Source organism: Scardinius erythrophthalmus (assembly GCF_964197995.2).
Source record: "Scardinius erythrophthalmus genome assembly, chromosome: 1".
Taxonomy (NCBI): domain Eukaryota; kingdom Metazoa; phylum Chordata; class Actinopteri; order Cypriniformes; family Leuciscidae; genus Scardinius; species Scardinius erythrophthalmus.
This window is the reverse complement of record NC_138221.1, coordinates 8,792,314-8,811,317: the sequence shown is the minus strand read 5'-3', so window position 1 is coordinate 8,811,317 and position 19,004 is coordinate 8,792,314. Positions and strand designations below refer to the sequence as shown.

General features: G+C 36.7%; 2 protein-coding genes across 3 annotated transcripts in view; both read right to left on the bottom strand.

Annotated features, from left to right (window-relative positions):
- LOC308700561 (CD276 antigen homolog) overlaps positions 1-19,004 on the bottom strand; it is a 1,553,888-nt gene that overhangs the window by 520,647 nt on the left and 1,014,237 nt on the right. The gene's annotated exons all lie outside the window — the stretch shown is intronic.
- LOC308693986 (uncharacterized protein) lies at positions 592-18,011 on the bottom strand. 2 transcript variants are annotated; one of them, XM_081371190.1, is made up of 4 exons: positions 17,958-18,011; positions 16,956-17,168; positions 4,686-4,937; positions 592-2,314 (listed from the first exon to the last, which is right to left on the bottom strand). In XM_081371190.1, exons 3-4 carry the CDS (start codon positions 4,741-4,743, stop codon positions 1,176-1,178), a joined length of 1,197 nt encoding a protein of 398 aa, XP_081227316.1. In that variant the 5' UTR covers positions 4,744-4,937; positions 16,956-17,168; positions 17,958-18,011; the 3' UTR covers positions 592-1,175. The 2 variants fall into 2 exon arrangements, with proteins under 2 accessions (XP_081227316.1, XP_081227317.1); XM_081371191.1 differs by having other exon boundaries at positions 17,939-17,961.

The window sequence follows — 19,004 nt, the reverse complement described above, 5'->3', positions numbered from 1 at the left end:
GATGTTAGCTAGCCATTAAAAACCGTTTTACCCACTCCACAGTGCACCAAACGCAAATCAATTATAACACTAGACTATCGATGCAAATGTCCGTTGAGAGAATAATGTTAGAAATCAAACTTACCTTTCATCACAATGATCCCAAAGGAACTCGTTTCTCAGCAATTCGCTGCGGAATTTTACTTTGCTCCGGTTAGTAATGCGGCAAAAAGTAAACACAGAACAGAAGCGCACTACAGTCGTTACATCTAGCTTAACGTTACCGGCTCACTCGGTTGCCTAGGTAATCAATATCACTCCGCTGCTGCTGTAGACAAGGCTTATGATTACAGGGAACAAATTATAACTAATGCAATGTGATGAAAGGTAAGTTTGATTTCTAACATTATTCTCTCAACGGACATATACATCGATAGTCTAGTGTTATAATTGATTTGCGTTTGGTGCACTGTGGAGTGGGTAAAACGTTTTTTAATGGCTAGCTAACATCTAACCTTAACTCGCGCTAGCCTAGCATCGGCTAACTATCCAATTATAAGGACTGGATAATTTTTTTAAAAAAATGTCTCCACTGATGAATAACAACCAGGCTGACTTAAAAATGAGGTCCGATGTCAAAAATCCCGAACCACCCCTTTAAGAACATACGATCGTACCGATAGGAAGCACGACACACTTTCATTCAAGCATCTAATAGTTACAACAATTACATGAATTATATGGGATCTAAGCATATTAGACATGCCCACATATTGTAAAAACAACAGAATTATGTAGTTGCATGATGTTTGATTATAAGTCCATCGACAATTGTTCTGGGATAATTTTATGTATTTTTGTGAGTCAAAGTCTCAGTCTCTTTGGTTTGAAGTGATTTCATTCATAGGTCTCCTTAAGGAGACTGGGGTCTGCTTTGTGTCTGTGTGGAGTCCAGCAGCTTCTCTGCTGTTATCTTGATCAAGTACAGAGCTTTAGCCATCTCTGAACCAATCAGTCTTTGGAACCAATCTAACATTGACACGTTTTTCCTTTAGTTGGGCTCATCTCTTTGAAGCCCGCATGGCCATAAAGTTCTTAGCTGGGGGTTTTCGTTGGTTAGCGGAGACTGGCTGGCGCCTGATTTTATGGCTCTGGATTGGTGATTTAAGTTCTGGAATGTTGAGTCCTGTGTGGAGTTATGTTTGAACAAAACACCTGGAAGCTTCATTTGTGTTTGATTCGCACTCAGTCGTTACACTAGTGTGGATCCTCTCATGTGTTTTCAGATGTGATGAGTGACTGAATCTCTTGTCACAGTGTGAACACTTGTAAGGTTTTTCTCCAGTGTGGATCATCTCATGTGATTTCAGATGTGATGACTGACTGAATCTCTTGTCACAGTGTGAACACTTGTAAGGTTTTTCTCCAGTGTGGATCCTCTCATGTGATCTCAGAGATGATGACACACTGAATCTCTTGTCACAGTGTGAACACTTGTAAGGTTTTTCTCCAGTGTGGATCCTCTGGTGCCGTTTTAACTTGTCCGCTGTAGTAAAAGTCTTCTCACACTCAAAGCACATGTACTCTCTCACACCAGTGTGTGTTTTCTCGTGTCTATGTAAAGTTTGACGCAGTGAAAAACTCTTTCCACACACAGAACATGAATACGGCTTCTCCTTCGTATGAACTGTCAAGTGTTTCTTCAGCTCTGATACACAGATAAATGTTTTCCCGCACTGATCACATGAGAACGGCTTCTCTCCGGTGTGGATCCTCGTGTGTCCTTTAAGGGATGATGATTGACTGAAATCTTTCCCACACTGATCACACTTAAACGGTTTCTCTCCAGTGTGAACTCTCATGTGTAGCTTCAGTGTACTTTTAAAAGCAAAACTCTGTCCACACTGATCACATGAGAACGGCTTCTCTCCGGTGTGGATCCTCATGTGTCCTTTAAGGTTTGAAGATTGACTGAAATCTTTCCCACACTGATCACACGAGAACGGCTTCTCTTCAGTGTGAATCATCATGTGTTCTTTAAGGTTTGAAGATTGACTGAAATCTTTCCCACACTGATCACACGAGAACGGCTTCTCTCCAGTGTGAACTCTCATGTGGCGCTCAAGACCATCTTTGCGTGTGAAACTGTTTCCACACTGAGAGCAGGTGAAAGATTTCTTGGCTCTTCTTTTCTTTAAAAGTGTATTTTTAGTCTTTGAGCGACTCAGAGGTTTTTCTCCAGGTTTGACATGTTCCTCATTCACTTCACTCAGTTCTTCACTCTCCTCGCTCTCTTCACTCAGTTCTTCTCTCTCCTTGCTCTCTTCCATCAGGTCTGACATGAAAGAAAAATGTATTAAATCAAATTCAGTACTGTAGCGTTTATACGCCCACGTATAAATATTATTAATTATTATTCATAACGAATTATGACCAATAATTAATAATTTAATTATTTTCAATTATTTACTGTAACAGAATCAATAATATGATCATTTATCAGTTCATCCAATGAACAGAAAGCATAAACAATTATTAACTCTAGGAAATATAATATCTTCCTGGCCAAGAAAGAATAACCCCCTTACAGTAAATTAAGAAATAGGGTAAAAGCATAGGTAACTTTTGATCGAAGTTCAAGACAATAAAATTTGATAAGCACATACACAAGCAATATCTTTTCAAATACAAACAATACTTTATTGATTATATACTAACACCTAACACAAACAAGACTATTGATTATTCTAACAACTAATGTCTAACACAAACACACGCGCACGCATACACACACATTCATACAGGTTGCAGACAGGAAGAGAGAAAGAAAGAAATAAAGAAAAGAAATACACCATAAAGAAATACAAAAACAGAAGAATGAGTTTGGGAAGAATGAGTTTAAGGGTGAGGAAGGAATTCCGAATTCCTATATGCACTTGTAAGACATGACCTGAACGAACCATCAATCATTAATTTAAACCCTTCTATCGTTTCTTAGACAGATTATTACATCTATCAAAACACCAGTTCAGTTTTAGTCTGGAGGTAGTCTACTTGCGTCTTTGCTTTTGCGTTCCTTTTGGGGATTCCTTTGGTCAGCGTCAAAGGGGTTCGTTCGTTGGTTATGGTCTCCTCGTGCCTGGATAGATGGGGCGAGAACCAGTCACGCGTGGCTGGCGGTTGCTGATGGTTGATGCGTCTTTGAAGTTAAAAGCGTGCGTTGCAGCCGTGAATCGTGGAACGAAACTTTGCAGCAAAACTTAACTTAAAACCGAGACTTTCAATCGGAAAAGAAAAATAACACAAAAGAAGGAAAGAAAATAAGATACGGAAAGGAGATGACTGGAATTAATTCTAACCCATCTGATCTTAATTTGGGTTGATCTGCTCGTCTGTTAACGTTACATGGTTACTAAAACCATCGTCTGCCGTCTCCGTCTTTGTTCTGCACTCGTTGAGAGCTCTTCTGTATCAGAACATTTTGAACGAACTTAGAGAGCGAACTGCCAACCCCCCCAACGCTATGCGCTAAAGGTTTGTTACCCTACCAATGAAGTCCTGACTGTTGCTTTGTTTGCCAAGTCATAAATCATGTCTTCCCTGGGGGGTTTCTCTAATGAAACTAAAAGACCAGATGCACAGTTTAGGCATGATTTCTAATTGTCAGAATATGAAACATTTTATAAAGATTTAATTGCAGTCATCTTTCGAATAAAAAGTATAGGATCATACCGATATGAAACACAACACACTTTCCTTCACAACTCTAATAATTATATCAATTACATGAATTATATGGGATTAAAGCATATTAAAACACACACGTGTATTGTAGACACACATAGAATGATGTATGATGCTTTGATGTATGATGTCTGATAATAAGTCCATTGAAAATTGTTCTTGAAGGATTTTATGTATAGTTATTGGTAAAAATCAGTTCTCTGGTTTGAAGAGACAGAACACTGTTTGTTCGTTCAGAGGTCTTGAGGAGGAGGGGTTCAGGAATGTTTTCTGGTATTGATCCGTCTTGTAAAATGATCAAACGTTGACCAGTTCTTCCTTCAGTTAACCAATAAAAGTCTTTGGTTAGCAGACTTTCTGGAGACTGTGGGTGATTCATGGTTGGGTAATTTGAATCTGGAATGTGAGGACTCTTGTTGTGAGACCTTGGTCTCTGTCTTTCTCTTAACCAATCAGTAATTTGGCAACAAAGCTTAGTATTGACCAGCTATTTAGTTAGTGTTGGGGGGAGGCTCTTTTAAATAGCCAGAGTGATGAGGATCATTTGACATTCTGAACAAATCTTCTGTTTTGTTCGGCAGGAAGTAGAGAGTTTGAATTAATTTTCTGGAAGAAAATTAGTCTGTGGTTGGTTTCTTCTCATTGTCGTTACAGTACATTACAATAATACACTGAAAGAAATACAAATTGAAAGGACATGAAAGTGAGCCCTAAAGTAATAGTAGAAAGTAGACAACTGTTTTAAATATTATGATAATTTGCTGCCTTTTTATAAATTGATTATTTATCAGTTAACATAGTATATTGATAATCAATATAAAAATTTCTTTTTTCCCTTTACTGACCATTTGTTGAAGAAAAACCAAGAACATTGTGTACCATTTCATAGTTTAACTGTTTGTCTAAATGTGATGAAATGCTTGAATGTTTTTAACATGAATGAATGAAGAATAAACACCAACCTCTTTGTTCTTCAGGATCTTCAGTGTGTTTCATTCTGCAGGGTTCTGGATCACACATGTTCTCACTGTCCTCTTGAATAAACTCAGTCTTTGCAGATTTCAGCTCTTCCTGATGCTCGTCTTCACTTGTAGCTGATGGGAATTTACAGCATTTATTGGATAATTGATGTGGGAGGAGCTTCACTGACCATGTGACTGATGTGGGAGGAGCTTCGTTGATGATGCAATTGGTGTGGGAGGAGCTTCACTGATCTGCCCAAAATCAAAAATATATCAGTTACTGAGTTTGTTTTTATACTAACTGGCACTTGAAAATTTCATTGAACGAGGGACATTTTTCTTCCAATTATTTTTAAAACATTATCGAATCTGAATCCAGGGACAAATCTCATTGTTGCCATATTTTGACACCAACTTTGAGATTGATATTTATTTTACTAAAAAGTTTTGAATTATTAATGGCCGTTCACACTAGACTTTTCCTTCCACTGACTTCCATTCATGCGCATGTGAAAGTGGGACACCAGAAACACAAGCTCAAGTGAATAACCCTGTGAGAAATAATCCATTCATTATTATTATTGCTAATCCTAACATTATTCTGTTTCTTCATTAAAATACAGGGATCTAGAAATAAATAAATAAAAGAATATAACTAATTTAAATTCTTCCCAATATGAATAATGGTAAGAAAAACTGTTAAAATCATAAACAGAAATAAATGTACATATAGTGGGCAACAAATCCCCTCAGTCTGATGACACCAATAAAATGAGCTTTAAGCGTCAATTTGCAGGAGATCTGAAGACATCAGCATAATAAATGAGGTGAAAACAGGAACTATTGTCATGAAATAAAGAGTGTTTTCAGCAGATCTGTTAATATTGATGAGCCTCAGACTATCAACACTCATTCAACAAGCCATTCAGGATCATCAGCAGATCATCTCACTTTATTCTGAGTGTTTACTGTTAGAAACACATCATTTGAGTCAGGATACATGATAAAAGCCTGTAAAAAACTCTATTGAAAGACAATACTCTTATTTCTCAAACTATGACATGGATAAAACATCAATAACACAAAACAATGACACTCATCTTCCTCAACCACTACAGATTACAGCAGCATAATGTCCAAATCAATCTAAATATATAGTTTGATCTTATAATAACTAAATTAATCACTACACAGTGAATTTGAGATCCAAAATCAACACCAATGTATTTAATTTCAACACTTTAAAAGTGTAAATATGGGAACAACCCTCAAAGTGTTAGTTCGACACTTTCAAGAGCGTTGCCTCTCGCAACACCGACACAGAGTTACAACATGAACACTAAGAGAGTGAAATATGAACACCTATTCTGCATTACCTACTTTAAAGAACTGTAAATACACTGACAAATCATGTAATCTGAAAAAATAAATTCACTCTGAAATAAACATTACTTTATATTACTCTTTAAAAACTTTATTTCAAAACAATCCAGAAATTTAAATTGTAGGCTAACCTTAGTCTGGGATCATAAAAGTGTTTTTCTCAATTAAATTAATAACATTTTATATGCGCAGAAACTGAAAATGATCAGATAAAGATCACCACAAAGCACTATTGTTCCTAGAGTAAAACACTATTCATATTTATTAGTATTGATTTAAAGGTCCCATTCCATGGATTATTTTTATTATTTTATCATGTTTCCAGGGGTGCCCTTATAATGTTAGTATGTTTTTTAGATCAAAAATTTTTATAATTTAGAAATAAAAGGCATATTTCCTAGCCTGATTTCATTCCCTGGTTTGAACACTCTGTTTGAAGGGGCGTGTCTTCTGTGAGACTTCAGTGTAAACGCCCTCTGCTGTGATTGGCTGACATGCTTGCATATGAAATATCTGGCATTACATGTGGAACTATCTGGAAAACTTTTACTATTACAGCTATTATACGTTTTTACTATTACAACTATCTGGATTAACGAATCATGAGAAGTTTTTTAAGTATTTAGATCTATTTCAATCACAAAAAATTGCAGTGAGCGTTGAGCAGATGACAGCCTGTTGATCGCGTGAAAAAAGATCTTATCATTATAACACAGTTTCTGCACTCTCACTAATGATTTCACCAATGCAAACATGAGGCATATAAATACAGTAAGAGCTTCGTTGTGCAGTGTAACAGCGTCATTGATTTCATAACGAGTTTTGGCAAGTGTCCAGATAAACTCGCGCTGTGTGATTGACAGCTTGGGCGATTGGAAAGGGATTGTTCTTTGATCGCTTTCTGTATATTAATCACAGTTTAAGTAAGATTATTTTCATCCTACTAAGAGAAACGATGTGGAGTTGATCGCTACTTCCATATTAAATCACTACTTACCGCTTGCTGGAATATAGTTGAAATTGCCCCCTTCGTCAGTATGAAACGCTGAGAGAAGCCTGCTTGATATTATCCCAGGTTAGAAAAACAGTCCGTGGTGAAATGGACAGAGCAAACTAACAACTTTGAATTAAACTTTTGCGGTATCCGATTATAGATAAACATCAACCGTCTGTTGACATTTCGCCATCAATACGTCTGTGTTCCTGTGGGCGGAGCTTAGTCTAAACACGGTTCTGGTGATGTCACTAATGATGGTAGTAGAGGGGTGTAGTCCAATCCAGCCGTTTTTTGTAGTCAACTTCTGTTAAATAAAATATCTCGCTTGGCATTGAACTTTGAGCTTTATAATTTTACAGATATTATTTATACTCTAACAACAACATTACACACTAACTAAACTTTGAAACATGGAATCGCATGCAACGGGACCTTTAATGTCTCACGTGGCTCATCGTAGGTTCAATGTAAAACATTTAGCAGTATCTTTTCCTTTAATAAATCATTGCTATGCATTTAAAATTCATGGTTACAAGTTGTACTGAGCACTCCCAAACTGCAGAGGGCAACCATGCAACCAGAGTTGGTGGAACCAACTTCTAGGAAGTGCTCTTGGGACCATATTTACCTGCGAACCCACAGGGAGTGCATGGCATTGAAATGTTTGGTAAGAGCTCTGTTGGCTCTCTCACCTGTTCCTGAAGAAAGATACTGTGACCACAGCTCCTGATCATCCAAAGACGCAACTGGTAGTGATGGCAAAATCGAGGCCTCGTGAACCAATGAAACAGTTGAACCAAATGTGCCATATTGTTTCGAGCATAGACATAATAAATACATAGACGCCCTATTGACCGCTTTGGAACGTTGCTGCGATACGTCAACGCGTCCGCCATTTTTCGGAGGGCAAGACTGCGCTGTAATCAAATGCAAGTAAACAGGTGAGCTGCGGTTTTTCTGTATAAAAAAAAAACAAAATAAATTACATTTATCAACCGATTTCGCGTGGTTTGTATGTGGTGTACAAAAAAAGTTCCATCTGTAGTTATTTAAACTCTCGATAGTTAGACTTATAATATATATTTTTTTTTAATAAGGAATGGCCAAAGCTCAGGCTTGTCATGTATTTGGCTTTTCATTCTTGGATAAGAATTGTGAACACCCCCATACTGAGATATAATTTAATTTTCACATTAAATTAAATAAATTTTTCTTATTGTGGGAAAAGCATATTCTGTCATTGACCCGATTTTAGCAATAACAAAGATAACTGATGGATCCTTTATGGTAATACATATGGTACAACTACAGTGCAATGCAAAGTAAATATAAGCTAAAGTGAGAGGTAGGCTAATAGTAAATAGTTTAGTCAATAAAATAAACAAATATCAAATATTTTATAATATCATAAGTACTAATATAATAATAATAATAATAATATATTGATAATAGCATATAGTTTATGTATAATACTATAATAATAGCACTAGAATATGAAATATCAATTACAGAATATAGACAATAAAAAATAATGATACAATGAATAGTAAAATAATTTAACAGCATAACTATAATAGATTGATAATCGCAAGTGGTATATTATTATAATAACAATAATAAATAATGTAAATTTATACATTTTAAAATATTATTACATAGGCTATATAAAATAAAATGACGCAACCCTGTCTCTTTTTGTTAAATTTCAGTTTTTAAAAGGTATAAGAAGCTATACAAGTCAAGAAATAAAGTAAACGATTCAGTCAAACATACAGCAGGCTACACCGTTAAAGTTAAATAAGCCTAAATATATAAAGTTATGAAACTTCACTTTGCCCTCAGCCACAACAATCTGCCAAGGAACAAATTATAGATTAATTAAACCAAAGATCGCCCGTTAGATATACACAAGACGAATTATTCTCACTAGCCTGACAGGAGCGAACGTCAGAACGGCACTAGCCGAGGCAAAGCTGTTCTCGGCGGGGTACGTGAGCGCTGAGCGCCCGGTGATCCCTGGATCTCACAACTCCGAAACCGTCAGATAACATTTTTAAAAAGGCGCTATCTTTATAAATAAACCACAGATTTGAGCTTTAAACAACTACATTGTCGACTGGAAAACTCTTAAAACTACATTTCGTGACACAGTAACAGTAGTATTTTTAAATTTCGCGGCCTTTCTCCTCTGAAAATAAAAATAGTAAATGAAATACAACCAGAAACAAATTTTCTGTTTTGCTTGTGAAAGGTAATTCCCTGAGACCTGTTTTCAATTGTGTGGCGATTTGTAAATCCCCAAGCAGCACAAGAAATAGGCATTTTTCTCAATTCTCGTTATGAGAGGTATGGGAAAGTTGCCCTCCGCAGTATGGCGGCGCCGTTGACGTACGATCCAGCGGCCAATAGGGCGTCTATGTATTTATTATGTCTATGGTTTCGAGGCTTCGAATCAATCCGACACCCGTCTCAACGGTGACACCTAGTGGTCACTTGCAGGTGTTGATCTGAAACAACCTTGACGAGCCATTAAAAAAATGTGTTGTTTTTTTATTATTGTATTTTTCTAATATGTGAAGCTTGTAACCTATAGGCTCCTCACTGTGCATAATGTTATTTTGGTCATGAAAAATGAATATTAATAAAAGAAATCAAGCCACAATGTCTCACTTTTTTAGAGATTTTTATTCAAAAATATTAATTTATCTGCTGTGGAAGGACTTAGCCTACTTCTTTTTTTACAGATAATTTCTCCAGCCTTTGAAAAAATCCTCTCACAAAAACCCACGAGGTCAAAATGCGTTTATTTCACTTTTATACAGATGTGCGATTGTGTGGTCTGTTCCCGACCGTGTCAATCAAACGCTGATTCGGCGGACCACACCTGATGAAACACTGAAACACTTCGAGGCTTCGTTTGGTCATAGTCACGTGACATGGGTGTTTCGAATCATGCTTCGGATCAGTGTTTCGACACATCTGCGCTTCGGGATCTCGCAAAGCTTCGGAACGACTGTTTCGCTTCAGCCATCCTTAGCAACTGGTAGGATTGAATGTGTTGAGTTCATGCTTCTACAGTATATGACTTTTTGTATATACCGTAAAACTTCAAATAATAGCCGAGTCCCAAATAGACGCCTGTCTCTTTTAAACGCCTGGTGTGACGACAGGTTTGGGTAAATAAAGGCCGGTCTCAAATAGAGGCCTGGTCTGTTTTTTAGTATCGGGTTGTATTTGTATTCTTCTAATACCCGTCAGATCGTCTGTTCTATGTTTTGATTAGATTTCACGTGACAGACGCAACCGTTCATGAACGACTCATCACTATTCGCGCGCGTGTGTGTGTGTGTGTGTGTGTGAGGGACTCAGAGGGAGAAAGAGGAGATAATATATTTCATTAACTTCGGGATGTTATCCTTAGGTATGTGGCCTGACAGTAGCTTCTGATGGAAGCGAGGATCACCTTATCCATTGTTTTAAAGAGGGAGAGCCGTGCGCATATGGGCGGGAGCTGTTAGTGCAAGCAAGGCAGGCAGAGTTAGCGGAGGCTGGAGAGGGAGAAGTGGAGGAGAGCGACGTGGAGGAGGAATTCGCCAATGAACTTGTAATTGAGGATCGCGGGGATGATGATAGTGATGAATAGAGTAATTTTCTATCACATGATTGCAGTTGTTTACAGGGTAGCCTTCATTCTTTCTTGTTGATGTGTTTTGGTCAACAAGTTCATATGCTCGATGGATTTTAGCGGTAACTTGTGTTCTGCCCATTGCTGTCACATCGTTTCGTTTTTTATGTTTTTTTTTTATGCTGCCAATAGCCAAAGACATTTCTTACATTAAATGATTTGTTAAACACATTCGAATTAATTATAAATAAAACATAATATAATGTGGTAACCTCCTACTGTCATGCTTGAACATCTCAACACTAAATTAAAGGCCTGTCTCTTATAGACGCCTGTCTCAAATACAAGCCGGTACAGTTCGGTGATTTGGGTAAATAGAAGCCCGGGCTATTATTTGAAGTTTTACGGTAGTATATGACTTTTTGTGAATTGTGAGTATATGACTTGGTTGTAACGTGCAATTTAAATTAAATAGTGCAGACTTTATTATGTGAACGTAGAACTTGACAGAAGTAACGTTACTCTAAGCATGTGTATTGTTTAATTATTATCCATTTAATTATGGGATCATGTGTATTGTTTATTAACTATTAGAGATCCTAGGTTTAGAGATCTAAATTACTTTGTTTGGTTTGAGGATTCAGTACCATTTTTGTATTATTACTTTGAGAAAGTGTTATTGAGATTTATTTGTAACTAATTCATGTTTTGTTTGTGCATCTTAAAGGTTATCAACCTATTCTGTTTCATCCCAAATCTATCAAACCATCTTTAAGAAAATAAAAAATCATAAAGTGAACAGATTTGTCCTTTTGGTTCATCAGAGATAAAGCAGTTTTCAAGTTTGGGCAGAGCTGTGGTCAATCAGAAAACACACAAAACTTGACAATATTCTATATCTATTAAAATTACAGCTTAATAACATTTAGATTTTTAAATCATTTTAATCAAACACTGGTGAAACAACCACTTATGTCTGTAATGGTGACTTGATAGCTAGGACTGTAACTGTAGCTAGTTGAGAATATGTGACCACTGTGGCGCATCGGTAAGAATGCAATCCAATGCTCTAATGCTCTTCAACGGATTTATTGACAGCCAGCAGATGATTGTTAGAAACATTGCTAAGCTACGTAACATGCTATCAGTTTCTGATGCAGAAAAGTTAGTTCATGCATTCATGACCTCGAGACTAGATTACTGTAATGCTTTATTAGCCGGTTGTCCTGCATCCTTAATAAACAAGCTACAGTTAGTCCAAAATGCAGCCGCTAGAGTTCTTACTAGATCAAGAAAATATGATCATATAACACCGATTTTATCATCACTACATTGGCTACCTATAAAGCTCCGTATTAATTATAAGGTATTGCTACTGATTAATAAAGCCCTAAACGGCTTAGCTCCAGTCTATTTAACGGATCTTCTATCACCCTATAATCCATCGCGCTCTTTAAGATCACTAAATTCGAGGCTTTTGGTCATACCTAGGATATCCAGATCCACCAAAGGAGGGAGAGCATTTTCACATTTAGCTCCAAAACTCTGGAATAGTCTTCCTGATACTGTTCGTTGCTCAGACTCGCTCTCCCAGTTTAAAACTAGATTAAAGACGCATCTCTTCAGCCAGGCATTCATATAATATTGTTCATCTTTCAGTTAAATCCGGCCTCTACTTCATAAACGCCAGAGGAGAACTGGCCCCCGACTGAGCCTGGGTTCTCCCAAGGTTTTTTTCTCCATTAGGTCACCTGATGGAGTTTTTCGGTTCCTTGCCACTGTTGCCTTTGGCTTGCTCAGTTGGGGATACTTAATTTAATTAATCAATCAACAATACTATTGATCAGCATTACCAAACGTGGACGTTTTGCACTAGAAACAAACACTGATGTACTATTTTATTTAATACTGTGAAGCTGCTTTGATACAATCTGTATTGTGAAAAGCGCTATATAAATAAAGTTGACTTGACTTGATTGTCTGTCTTCGTGAGTATATAGTATGATGCAATAAGTAAAGCTAGTAAATGGTAGCCTAATTACTACAACTTTCCCTTCAAGTAACTTTAGCTGCTTATATAACCAAATAATATACCAGATAACACACATTAGCTAATAACTATACAATGTCAGGTGAGTCCACACATAAACACACTAGTAGTGTAACACTACACTAGGTATTAGCATAATGCTAGCGAACTTTATGCTAACATACTGCATTTCAACTGAGTATCCCAGAATAGACAACACTCATAAAAAAATACACATCCAGTGCTATGCATAAGTTTAGACACCCATACTAAAGTTGACTAAAAAGAGGAATAAGAAAAATCATCTTTTGGAAACTGAACTTAATGCCTTAATTAAAAAAAAAAGGAAAAATCCAACCTTTAAGGACACCAATTTTCTTTGTGAATGAATAATGTATCGTAAATAAATAAATGTTCTTCCTTAAAATACAGGGTGCATAAGTTTGGACACCCCTATGTTAAATTCCCATAGAGGCAGGCAGATTTTTATTTTTAAAGGCCAGTTACTTCATGGATCCAGGATACTATGCATCCTGATAAAGTTCCCTTGGCCTTTGGAATTAAACCATACCTAGAGATTGGCATGGTTTTATTTCAGTTAGCCTAATAGCTGGTTTGATTTGCATTGAGGCCATCCTTAAAAATATTTTGGTTTGCAGTAACAGCAAAAAAAAAGAAAGGGTCGGTAGGTAGGTATATATTTTTTTATATATAAAAAAAATTATATAAAAAAGTATATTTTTTTATAAAAAAAAAAAAATCGGGGTCGGAGGGTATAGAAGCTTGTTTCCGCCACAAAATAAAAAAAATAAAAGATAATTGCGACTTTTTATCTCACAATTGCGAGTTTACATCTCGCAATTCTGACTTTATTTCTCGCAATTGCGACTTTAAACACATAATTGCAAGTTTATATCTCGCAATTCTGACATATTTTCTCAGAATTGTGAGATATAAAGTCCAATTCTAAGAAAAAAAAAAAAAGACGGACTTTTTTTTTTTACCTTAGAATAGTTTATATCTCACAATTCTGACTTTATAACACGCAATTGCGACTTTATATCATGCAATTCTGACTTTATATCTCCCAATTGCGTGATATAAAGTCAGAATTCTGAGATATAAAGTCAGAATTGCGTGATATAAAGTCGCAATTGCGAGAAAAAAAGTCAGAATTCTGACTTTATATCTCAGAATTCTGACTTTATATCACGCAATTCTGACTTTATATCTCGCAATTCTGAGAAATAAAGTCATTTGTATTAGTTGTTTGAAGAGTTAAAAAAAAATCGGTCGGTCTTAACGCAAGTTTACAACCGGCAAGTTGGTCGGACTAAAAGGGAAAAAAAAATAATAATTGGGTCGGTGCTAAATTGATAGGGTCGGTCGGGTTTCGGCAAACAAGAATATTTTTAAGGATGGCCTGAGAGATGATCTTATGGAAAGTACCCCATGCCAATCTCTAGGTATGGTGAAGGCTATGTGATGATGTGGGGCTATTTTAATTCCAAAGGCCAAGGGAACTTTATCAGGATGCATAGTATCCTAAAAAAATAAAAAAATAAAAAATACTTAAAAATAAAAATCTGCCTGCCTCTATGGGAATTTAATATAGGGGTGTCCAAACTTATGCACCCTGTATTTTAAGGAAGAACATTTATTTAATTACGATACATTATTCATTCACAAAGAAAATTGGTGTCCTTAAAGGTTGGATTTTTCCTAATTTTTTAAATTAAGGCATTAAGTTCAATTTCCAAAGGATGATTTTTTTATTCCTCTTTTTAGTCAACTTTAGCATGGGTGTCTAAACTTATGCATAGCACTGTATATGTAAATATTAAGACCAGGGTACTCGCGTGTCTCTGAACGCACACATGCACAGATAACGACACAGAAGACAACTATGCACTTCAGAAATATATACGATGTGCTACCCGTGGTCACTCACTCACTACTAACTCAAAACGAAACCTTCTTCTTTTTTGGATTTTTACAGCAGCTGGCATCATTTGCCAGCACACACACACCTGGATACAGTATGAATGACTACGGGACTTCACTTCAGCAGCAAAATGGACATGATAACACCACTCCACCACAACAACCTCTGCTCACGGACACAATCTCAGCTGAGCCCTGCCCACAGAGCTCACCACAGACAGACATATCAGAACTGCTTGAAGATTCAACACCCAAGGACGACTTCCTGGAAAACAGCCAGGGAAGCCAGGACAGCATATCACAACCTCCGATAACACCAGAGCAACAGCCCCTTTCACCAGACACGTTAACCCTCTCTCCAGCCTCGCCCCTTCTGTGCTTCTCACAGAAAATGGAAGAACTGGTGTATGCTGGAACCAGACTATCCCACTCTTTTGCTGCGAGCCCCCAGATACCAACCAAAAAAAGACAGGCACCATTACCACCAAAGCCTGCGGGCCCAGCTCGCCCTCCCCCTCCTCCTGTGAGAGCTCTTCGGCCTCTGCCACAACGCCAGGGCCCACACCCTCCTCCATCTGCTCGAGGTGAACCAAAAACAACTGATACCAGCTCTCAGTGATATGTGTCGGGTCCCCGTTTTGATAACAGTAACTTTCTCAAATGTTTACAGAACAAACGGGAACCCAGTGTGCCTGTATCTTCCTCTATTGCTGTTCTATTACAAGATAGAAAGTCTACGGCCTTCAATAGCCGTACAGAAAACCTAACTAATCAGGTGCCTATTACACGTCAAACTAATATTGATGTGGGGAAAAGTAAGTCTGTTAAGTTAGCACTCTTTAACATCCGCTCACTTAAAAATAAATCACTTCTAGTCAACGACTTAACCACAAACAATCTGGATTTTATGCTTCTGAATGAAACCTGGCTAGAATTTCCTGCATGTTGTAAGAATATGTTCTACTCTTTCAGCTTCCTGACAATGCTCACACATTCCTGTAGGATGTTTTCCTATAATTAACAGTGTACCGTTAAGATTGCTATGCCCAATTCTCAGTCTGCTTATCTCTTTGCTCTTTGTTCCCCTACTTCTTGATATACCTACTTTGCTTTGAATTTAATGTAAATGTCTCCCTTTTATTGCATTATCCCAGCTCTGTTGCCATTGTTGCTTTATACTTCTCCACACCTTTCCCCTCTAATCTCCTTTTTTAACTGCTTCTTTTGCCACCTTATCCGCTTTCTCATTTCCCTGAATTCCAGAGTGTGCAGGGAGCCACAGAAATATGTCATTTTCCCCTGTCTAACTAGTCTTGAGTTCACAAATAACACTTCATACAAAATGTCTAGATGACTTTTAGTTACACCTGTCTTCATGCTTATAAGAGCTGCCACAGAGTCACTACATATTAAGATTCCCTTCTCACTAATATGTCCATTCCAACGCCATCAATATGGCAAACAGTTCAACTGATTCAGGCCAATCAAACAACAATTACACCCGTTAGGTCATTATATAAACAGGCATTAAAAGTAATGGACCAGAAACCTGTAAGATGGCACCATTGCCTCATTCTAAGGAAGCATAATGTTTAGAGTTTTGACAATTTTGTAAATTATTAATTTCTAAACCTACTTTTTAAATGTGTTGACAACCTTGCACCAGAAATATTCTGTCAACTAGTAGTGAAACAAAAGAGCGGAATAAGAACTAGAGGCACAATAAGTGGAAACTGTACAGCCGCAAAACGTAGAACAACATTTGGTCAGACATCATTTTCAGTAAGAGGCATACAATTGTGGAAAACATTAACAGAGCTCAAGGTTTTTAATGCACATTTACAGCAATGGCTGAAACTGAAACAATTGTGTGAACACTGACTGTACAGGATACAACACAACGCATACAAACATAAAGTTTCCTGTTTTTGTATTGTTAAATGTGTCTAGATTTCTACATCTATTTAAGCCCATATCTTATTGCATGTATAGGATGTATTTATTGTATGTATTTTAATAGTTATAATCTTTTAAATTCAATACTCTGTAATTTCTGTTTTAATTGTACAAGCCTAACCAGGGACAGGGGTTGCAAATTAGTCATGACTATAAACCTGTATGCATGGCATCTACTTTGTACTCTTTATAAATCAATGTTCAATGCATTTGTCCCTGTTAAATAAACAATAAATAAATAGTGTAACTGTTTAAATCTAAATGTGATGAAGTGCTTGAATGTTTCTAACATGAATGTTCTTCAGCATCATGAATGAATGAAGAATAAACACCAACCTCTTTGTTCTTCAGGATCTTCAGTGTGTTTCATTCTGCAGGGTTCTGGATCACTCATGTTCTCACTGTCCTCTTTAATAAACTCAGTCTTTGCAGATTTCAGCTCTTCCTGATGCTCTGATGCTCGTCTTCACTTGTAGCTGATGGGAATTTACAGCATTTATTGGAGAATTGCAGTGGGAGGAGCTTCACTGATGACGAATTTCAGGAGATCTAATAAATGAGGTGAAAACAGGAACTATTGTCATGAAATAAAGAGTGTTTTCAGCAGATCTGTTAATATTGATGAGCCTCAGACTATCAACACTCATTCAACAAGCCATTCAGGATCATCAGCAGATCATCTCACTTTATTCTGAGTATTTGCTGTTAGAAACACATTATTTGAGTCAGGATACATGATAAAAGCCTGTTAAACTGCTCTACAGATAAATAATTACAGAAGCATAATATGTACATTTGAATAGTTACATTTTATGACAATCACGAAGTACTTAAATTGTTAAATATTACATTTTGTGTGCGCTGAAACTGATCATAAAACGTTTAAAAATAAAGAGCATCACAAAGTAATATTGTTCAAAGAGTAAAGCGCTATTCATTTATAATATTAACATTTAAGAGTTGATTTAATGTTTCACGTGGCTTATTATAGGCTCAACGTAAAGTAAGAGATCAATTCACATCAATTCCCCTCACAGATCTCAAACTTTACCTCTTAACTCTTGACATTCAGTAACAGTTCTCACACAAACATCGAGACAATCACACAAACGAACACAAACTCGCTCAGGTCTGAATGAACTCAACATATTCTCCTCATGCTCGCTGCTGCTGCACTAAATGTTTATTTCAGAAGGAAGACGCCAGAAAAGACGCACAAGTATCGCTGTGATCGATGAAAACAATACAGAAATGAGCCTGTCGCTTAATCAAACTGTATAAAGTGTGTGTGATGGTTGTGTAAATATGAGAACTAGTACCGTGAACTGCTCTCCTCACCTCAGAAGACTCGACGCTGAAACTCTTCTTCTTCATCATCTTCTTCTTTTCGTTTTATGGCAGATTGCAACCATGACTATAAAGGTGCATACCGCCACCTACTGTATAAGAGTATGTAACATGAGAAAATATTATCATGACTATATCATAAAAAAAAGAAGAAAGATTTATATATTACCTAAATCCTATTATATATTCCTATATTTTTCAAATATTGTACAACTGCTTTCTGTGCATCCTTTACCCCATCTCCTGTTGTGCCTAACAAACCTTCAATATTCCACTTTCTTCCTACCTGACTTATCTTTTGATTTAGTCTCATCCTCTCATCCCTATATTTCTTACAATGCAATAATATGTGTTCAACATCTTCCTTGGACCTACATTCTATACATTCATCAGATTGACTTTTGCCCATTAAAAACAATGTTTTATTTAATCATGTGTGATCAAACCTTAGCCTGGTTAAAACACTCTCCTCTCTTCTGTTACTTCTATTCACCCCCTGTGCATTAATAGATTTTTGCAATCTGTAATATTTCCTTCCACTTTTATCCACATTCCACCTGTCCTGCCATTTTTTCATCATTTCTTTTTTGATTATTGCCTTAGCCTCTCCTTTTCCAAGGGGTATATTTATTGTATCATTTGTCCTGGTTGATTTTTTTGCCATTTTATCTGCTCCCTCATTCCCTTTTATTCCTATATGAGCAGGTACCCAACAGAATCTCACATCTATCTGTAGTCTCTGTAATCTAAATAAACTTTGTTGGATTTCTAGCATTAGATCTTCTCTATTAGATTTCATATTTTGAATACTATATAGAGCTGCTACAGAATCAACACAACACACCACTCTGTCTGGTTTTACTTCCTCAACCCACTGCAGTCCTACCTTCTTCCAATACTTATGTTCATTGTTGGTATATATATTCCTATTCCTACATTGTCCTTCTCATCCTTAGATCCATCTGTATAAATTTCTAAGTAACTATAATATTTGTTCCTTATATATTGACTTGCCAGGTGTCCTTTCTCACTCTCTTC

What these genes read in the sequence shown, in the direction of transcription:
- LOC308693986 (XM_081371190.1), bottom strand. Translation starts at nt 4,743, where the DNA reads ATGTGTGATCCAGAACCCTGCAGAATGAAACACACTGAAGATCCTGAA. An exon ending in AGATCCTGAAGAACAAAGAG is followed by an intron (nt 2,315 to 4,685) that starts GTTGGTGTTTAT and finishes CTTTCATGTCAG; the next exon opens with ACCTGATGGAAGAGAGCAAG.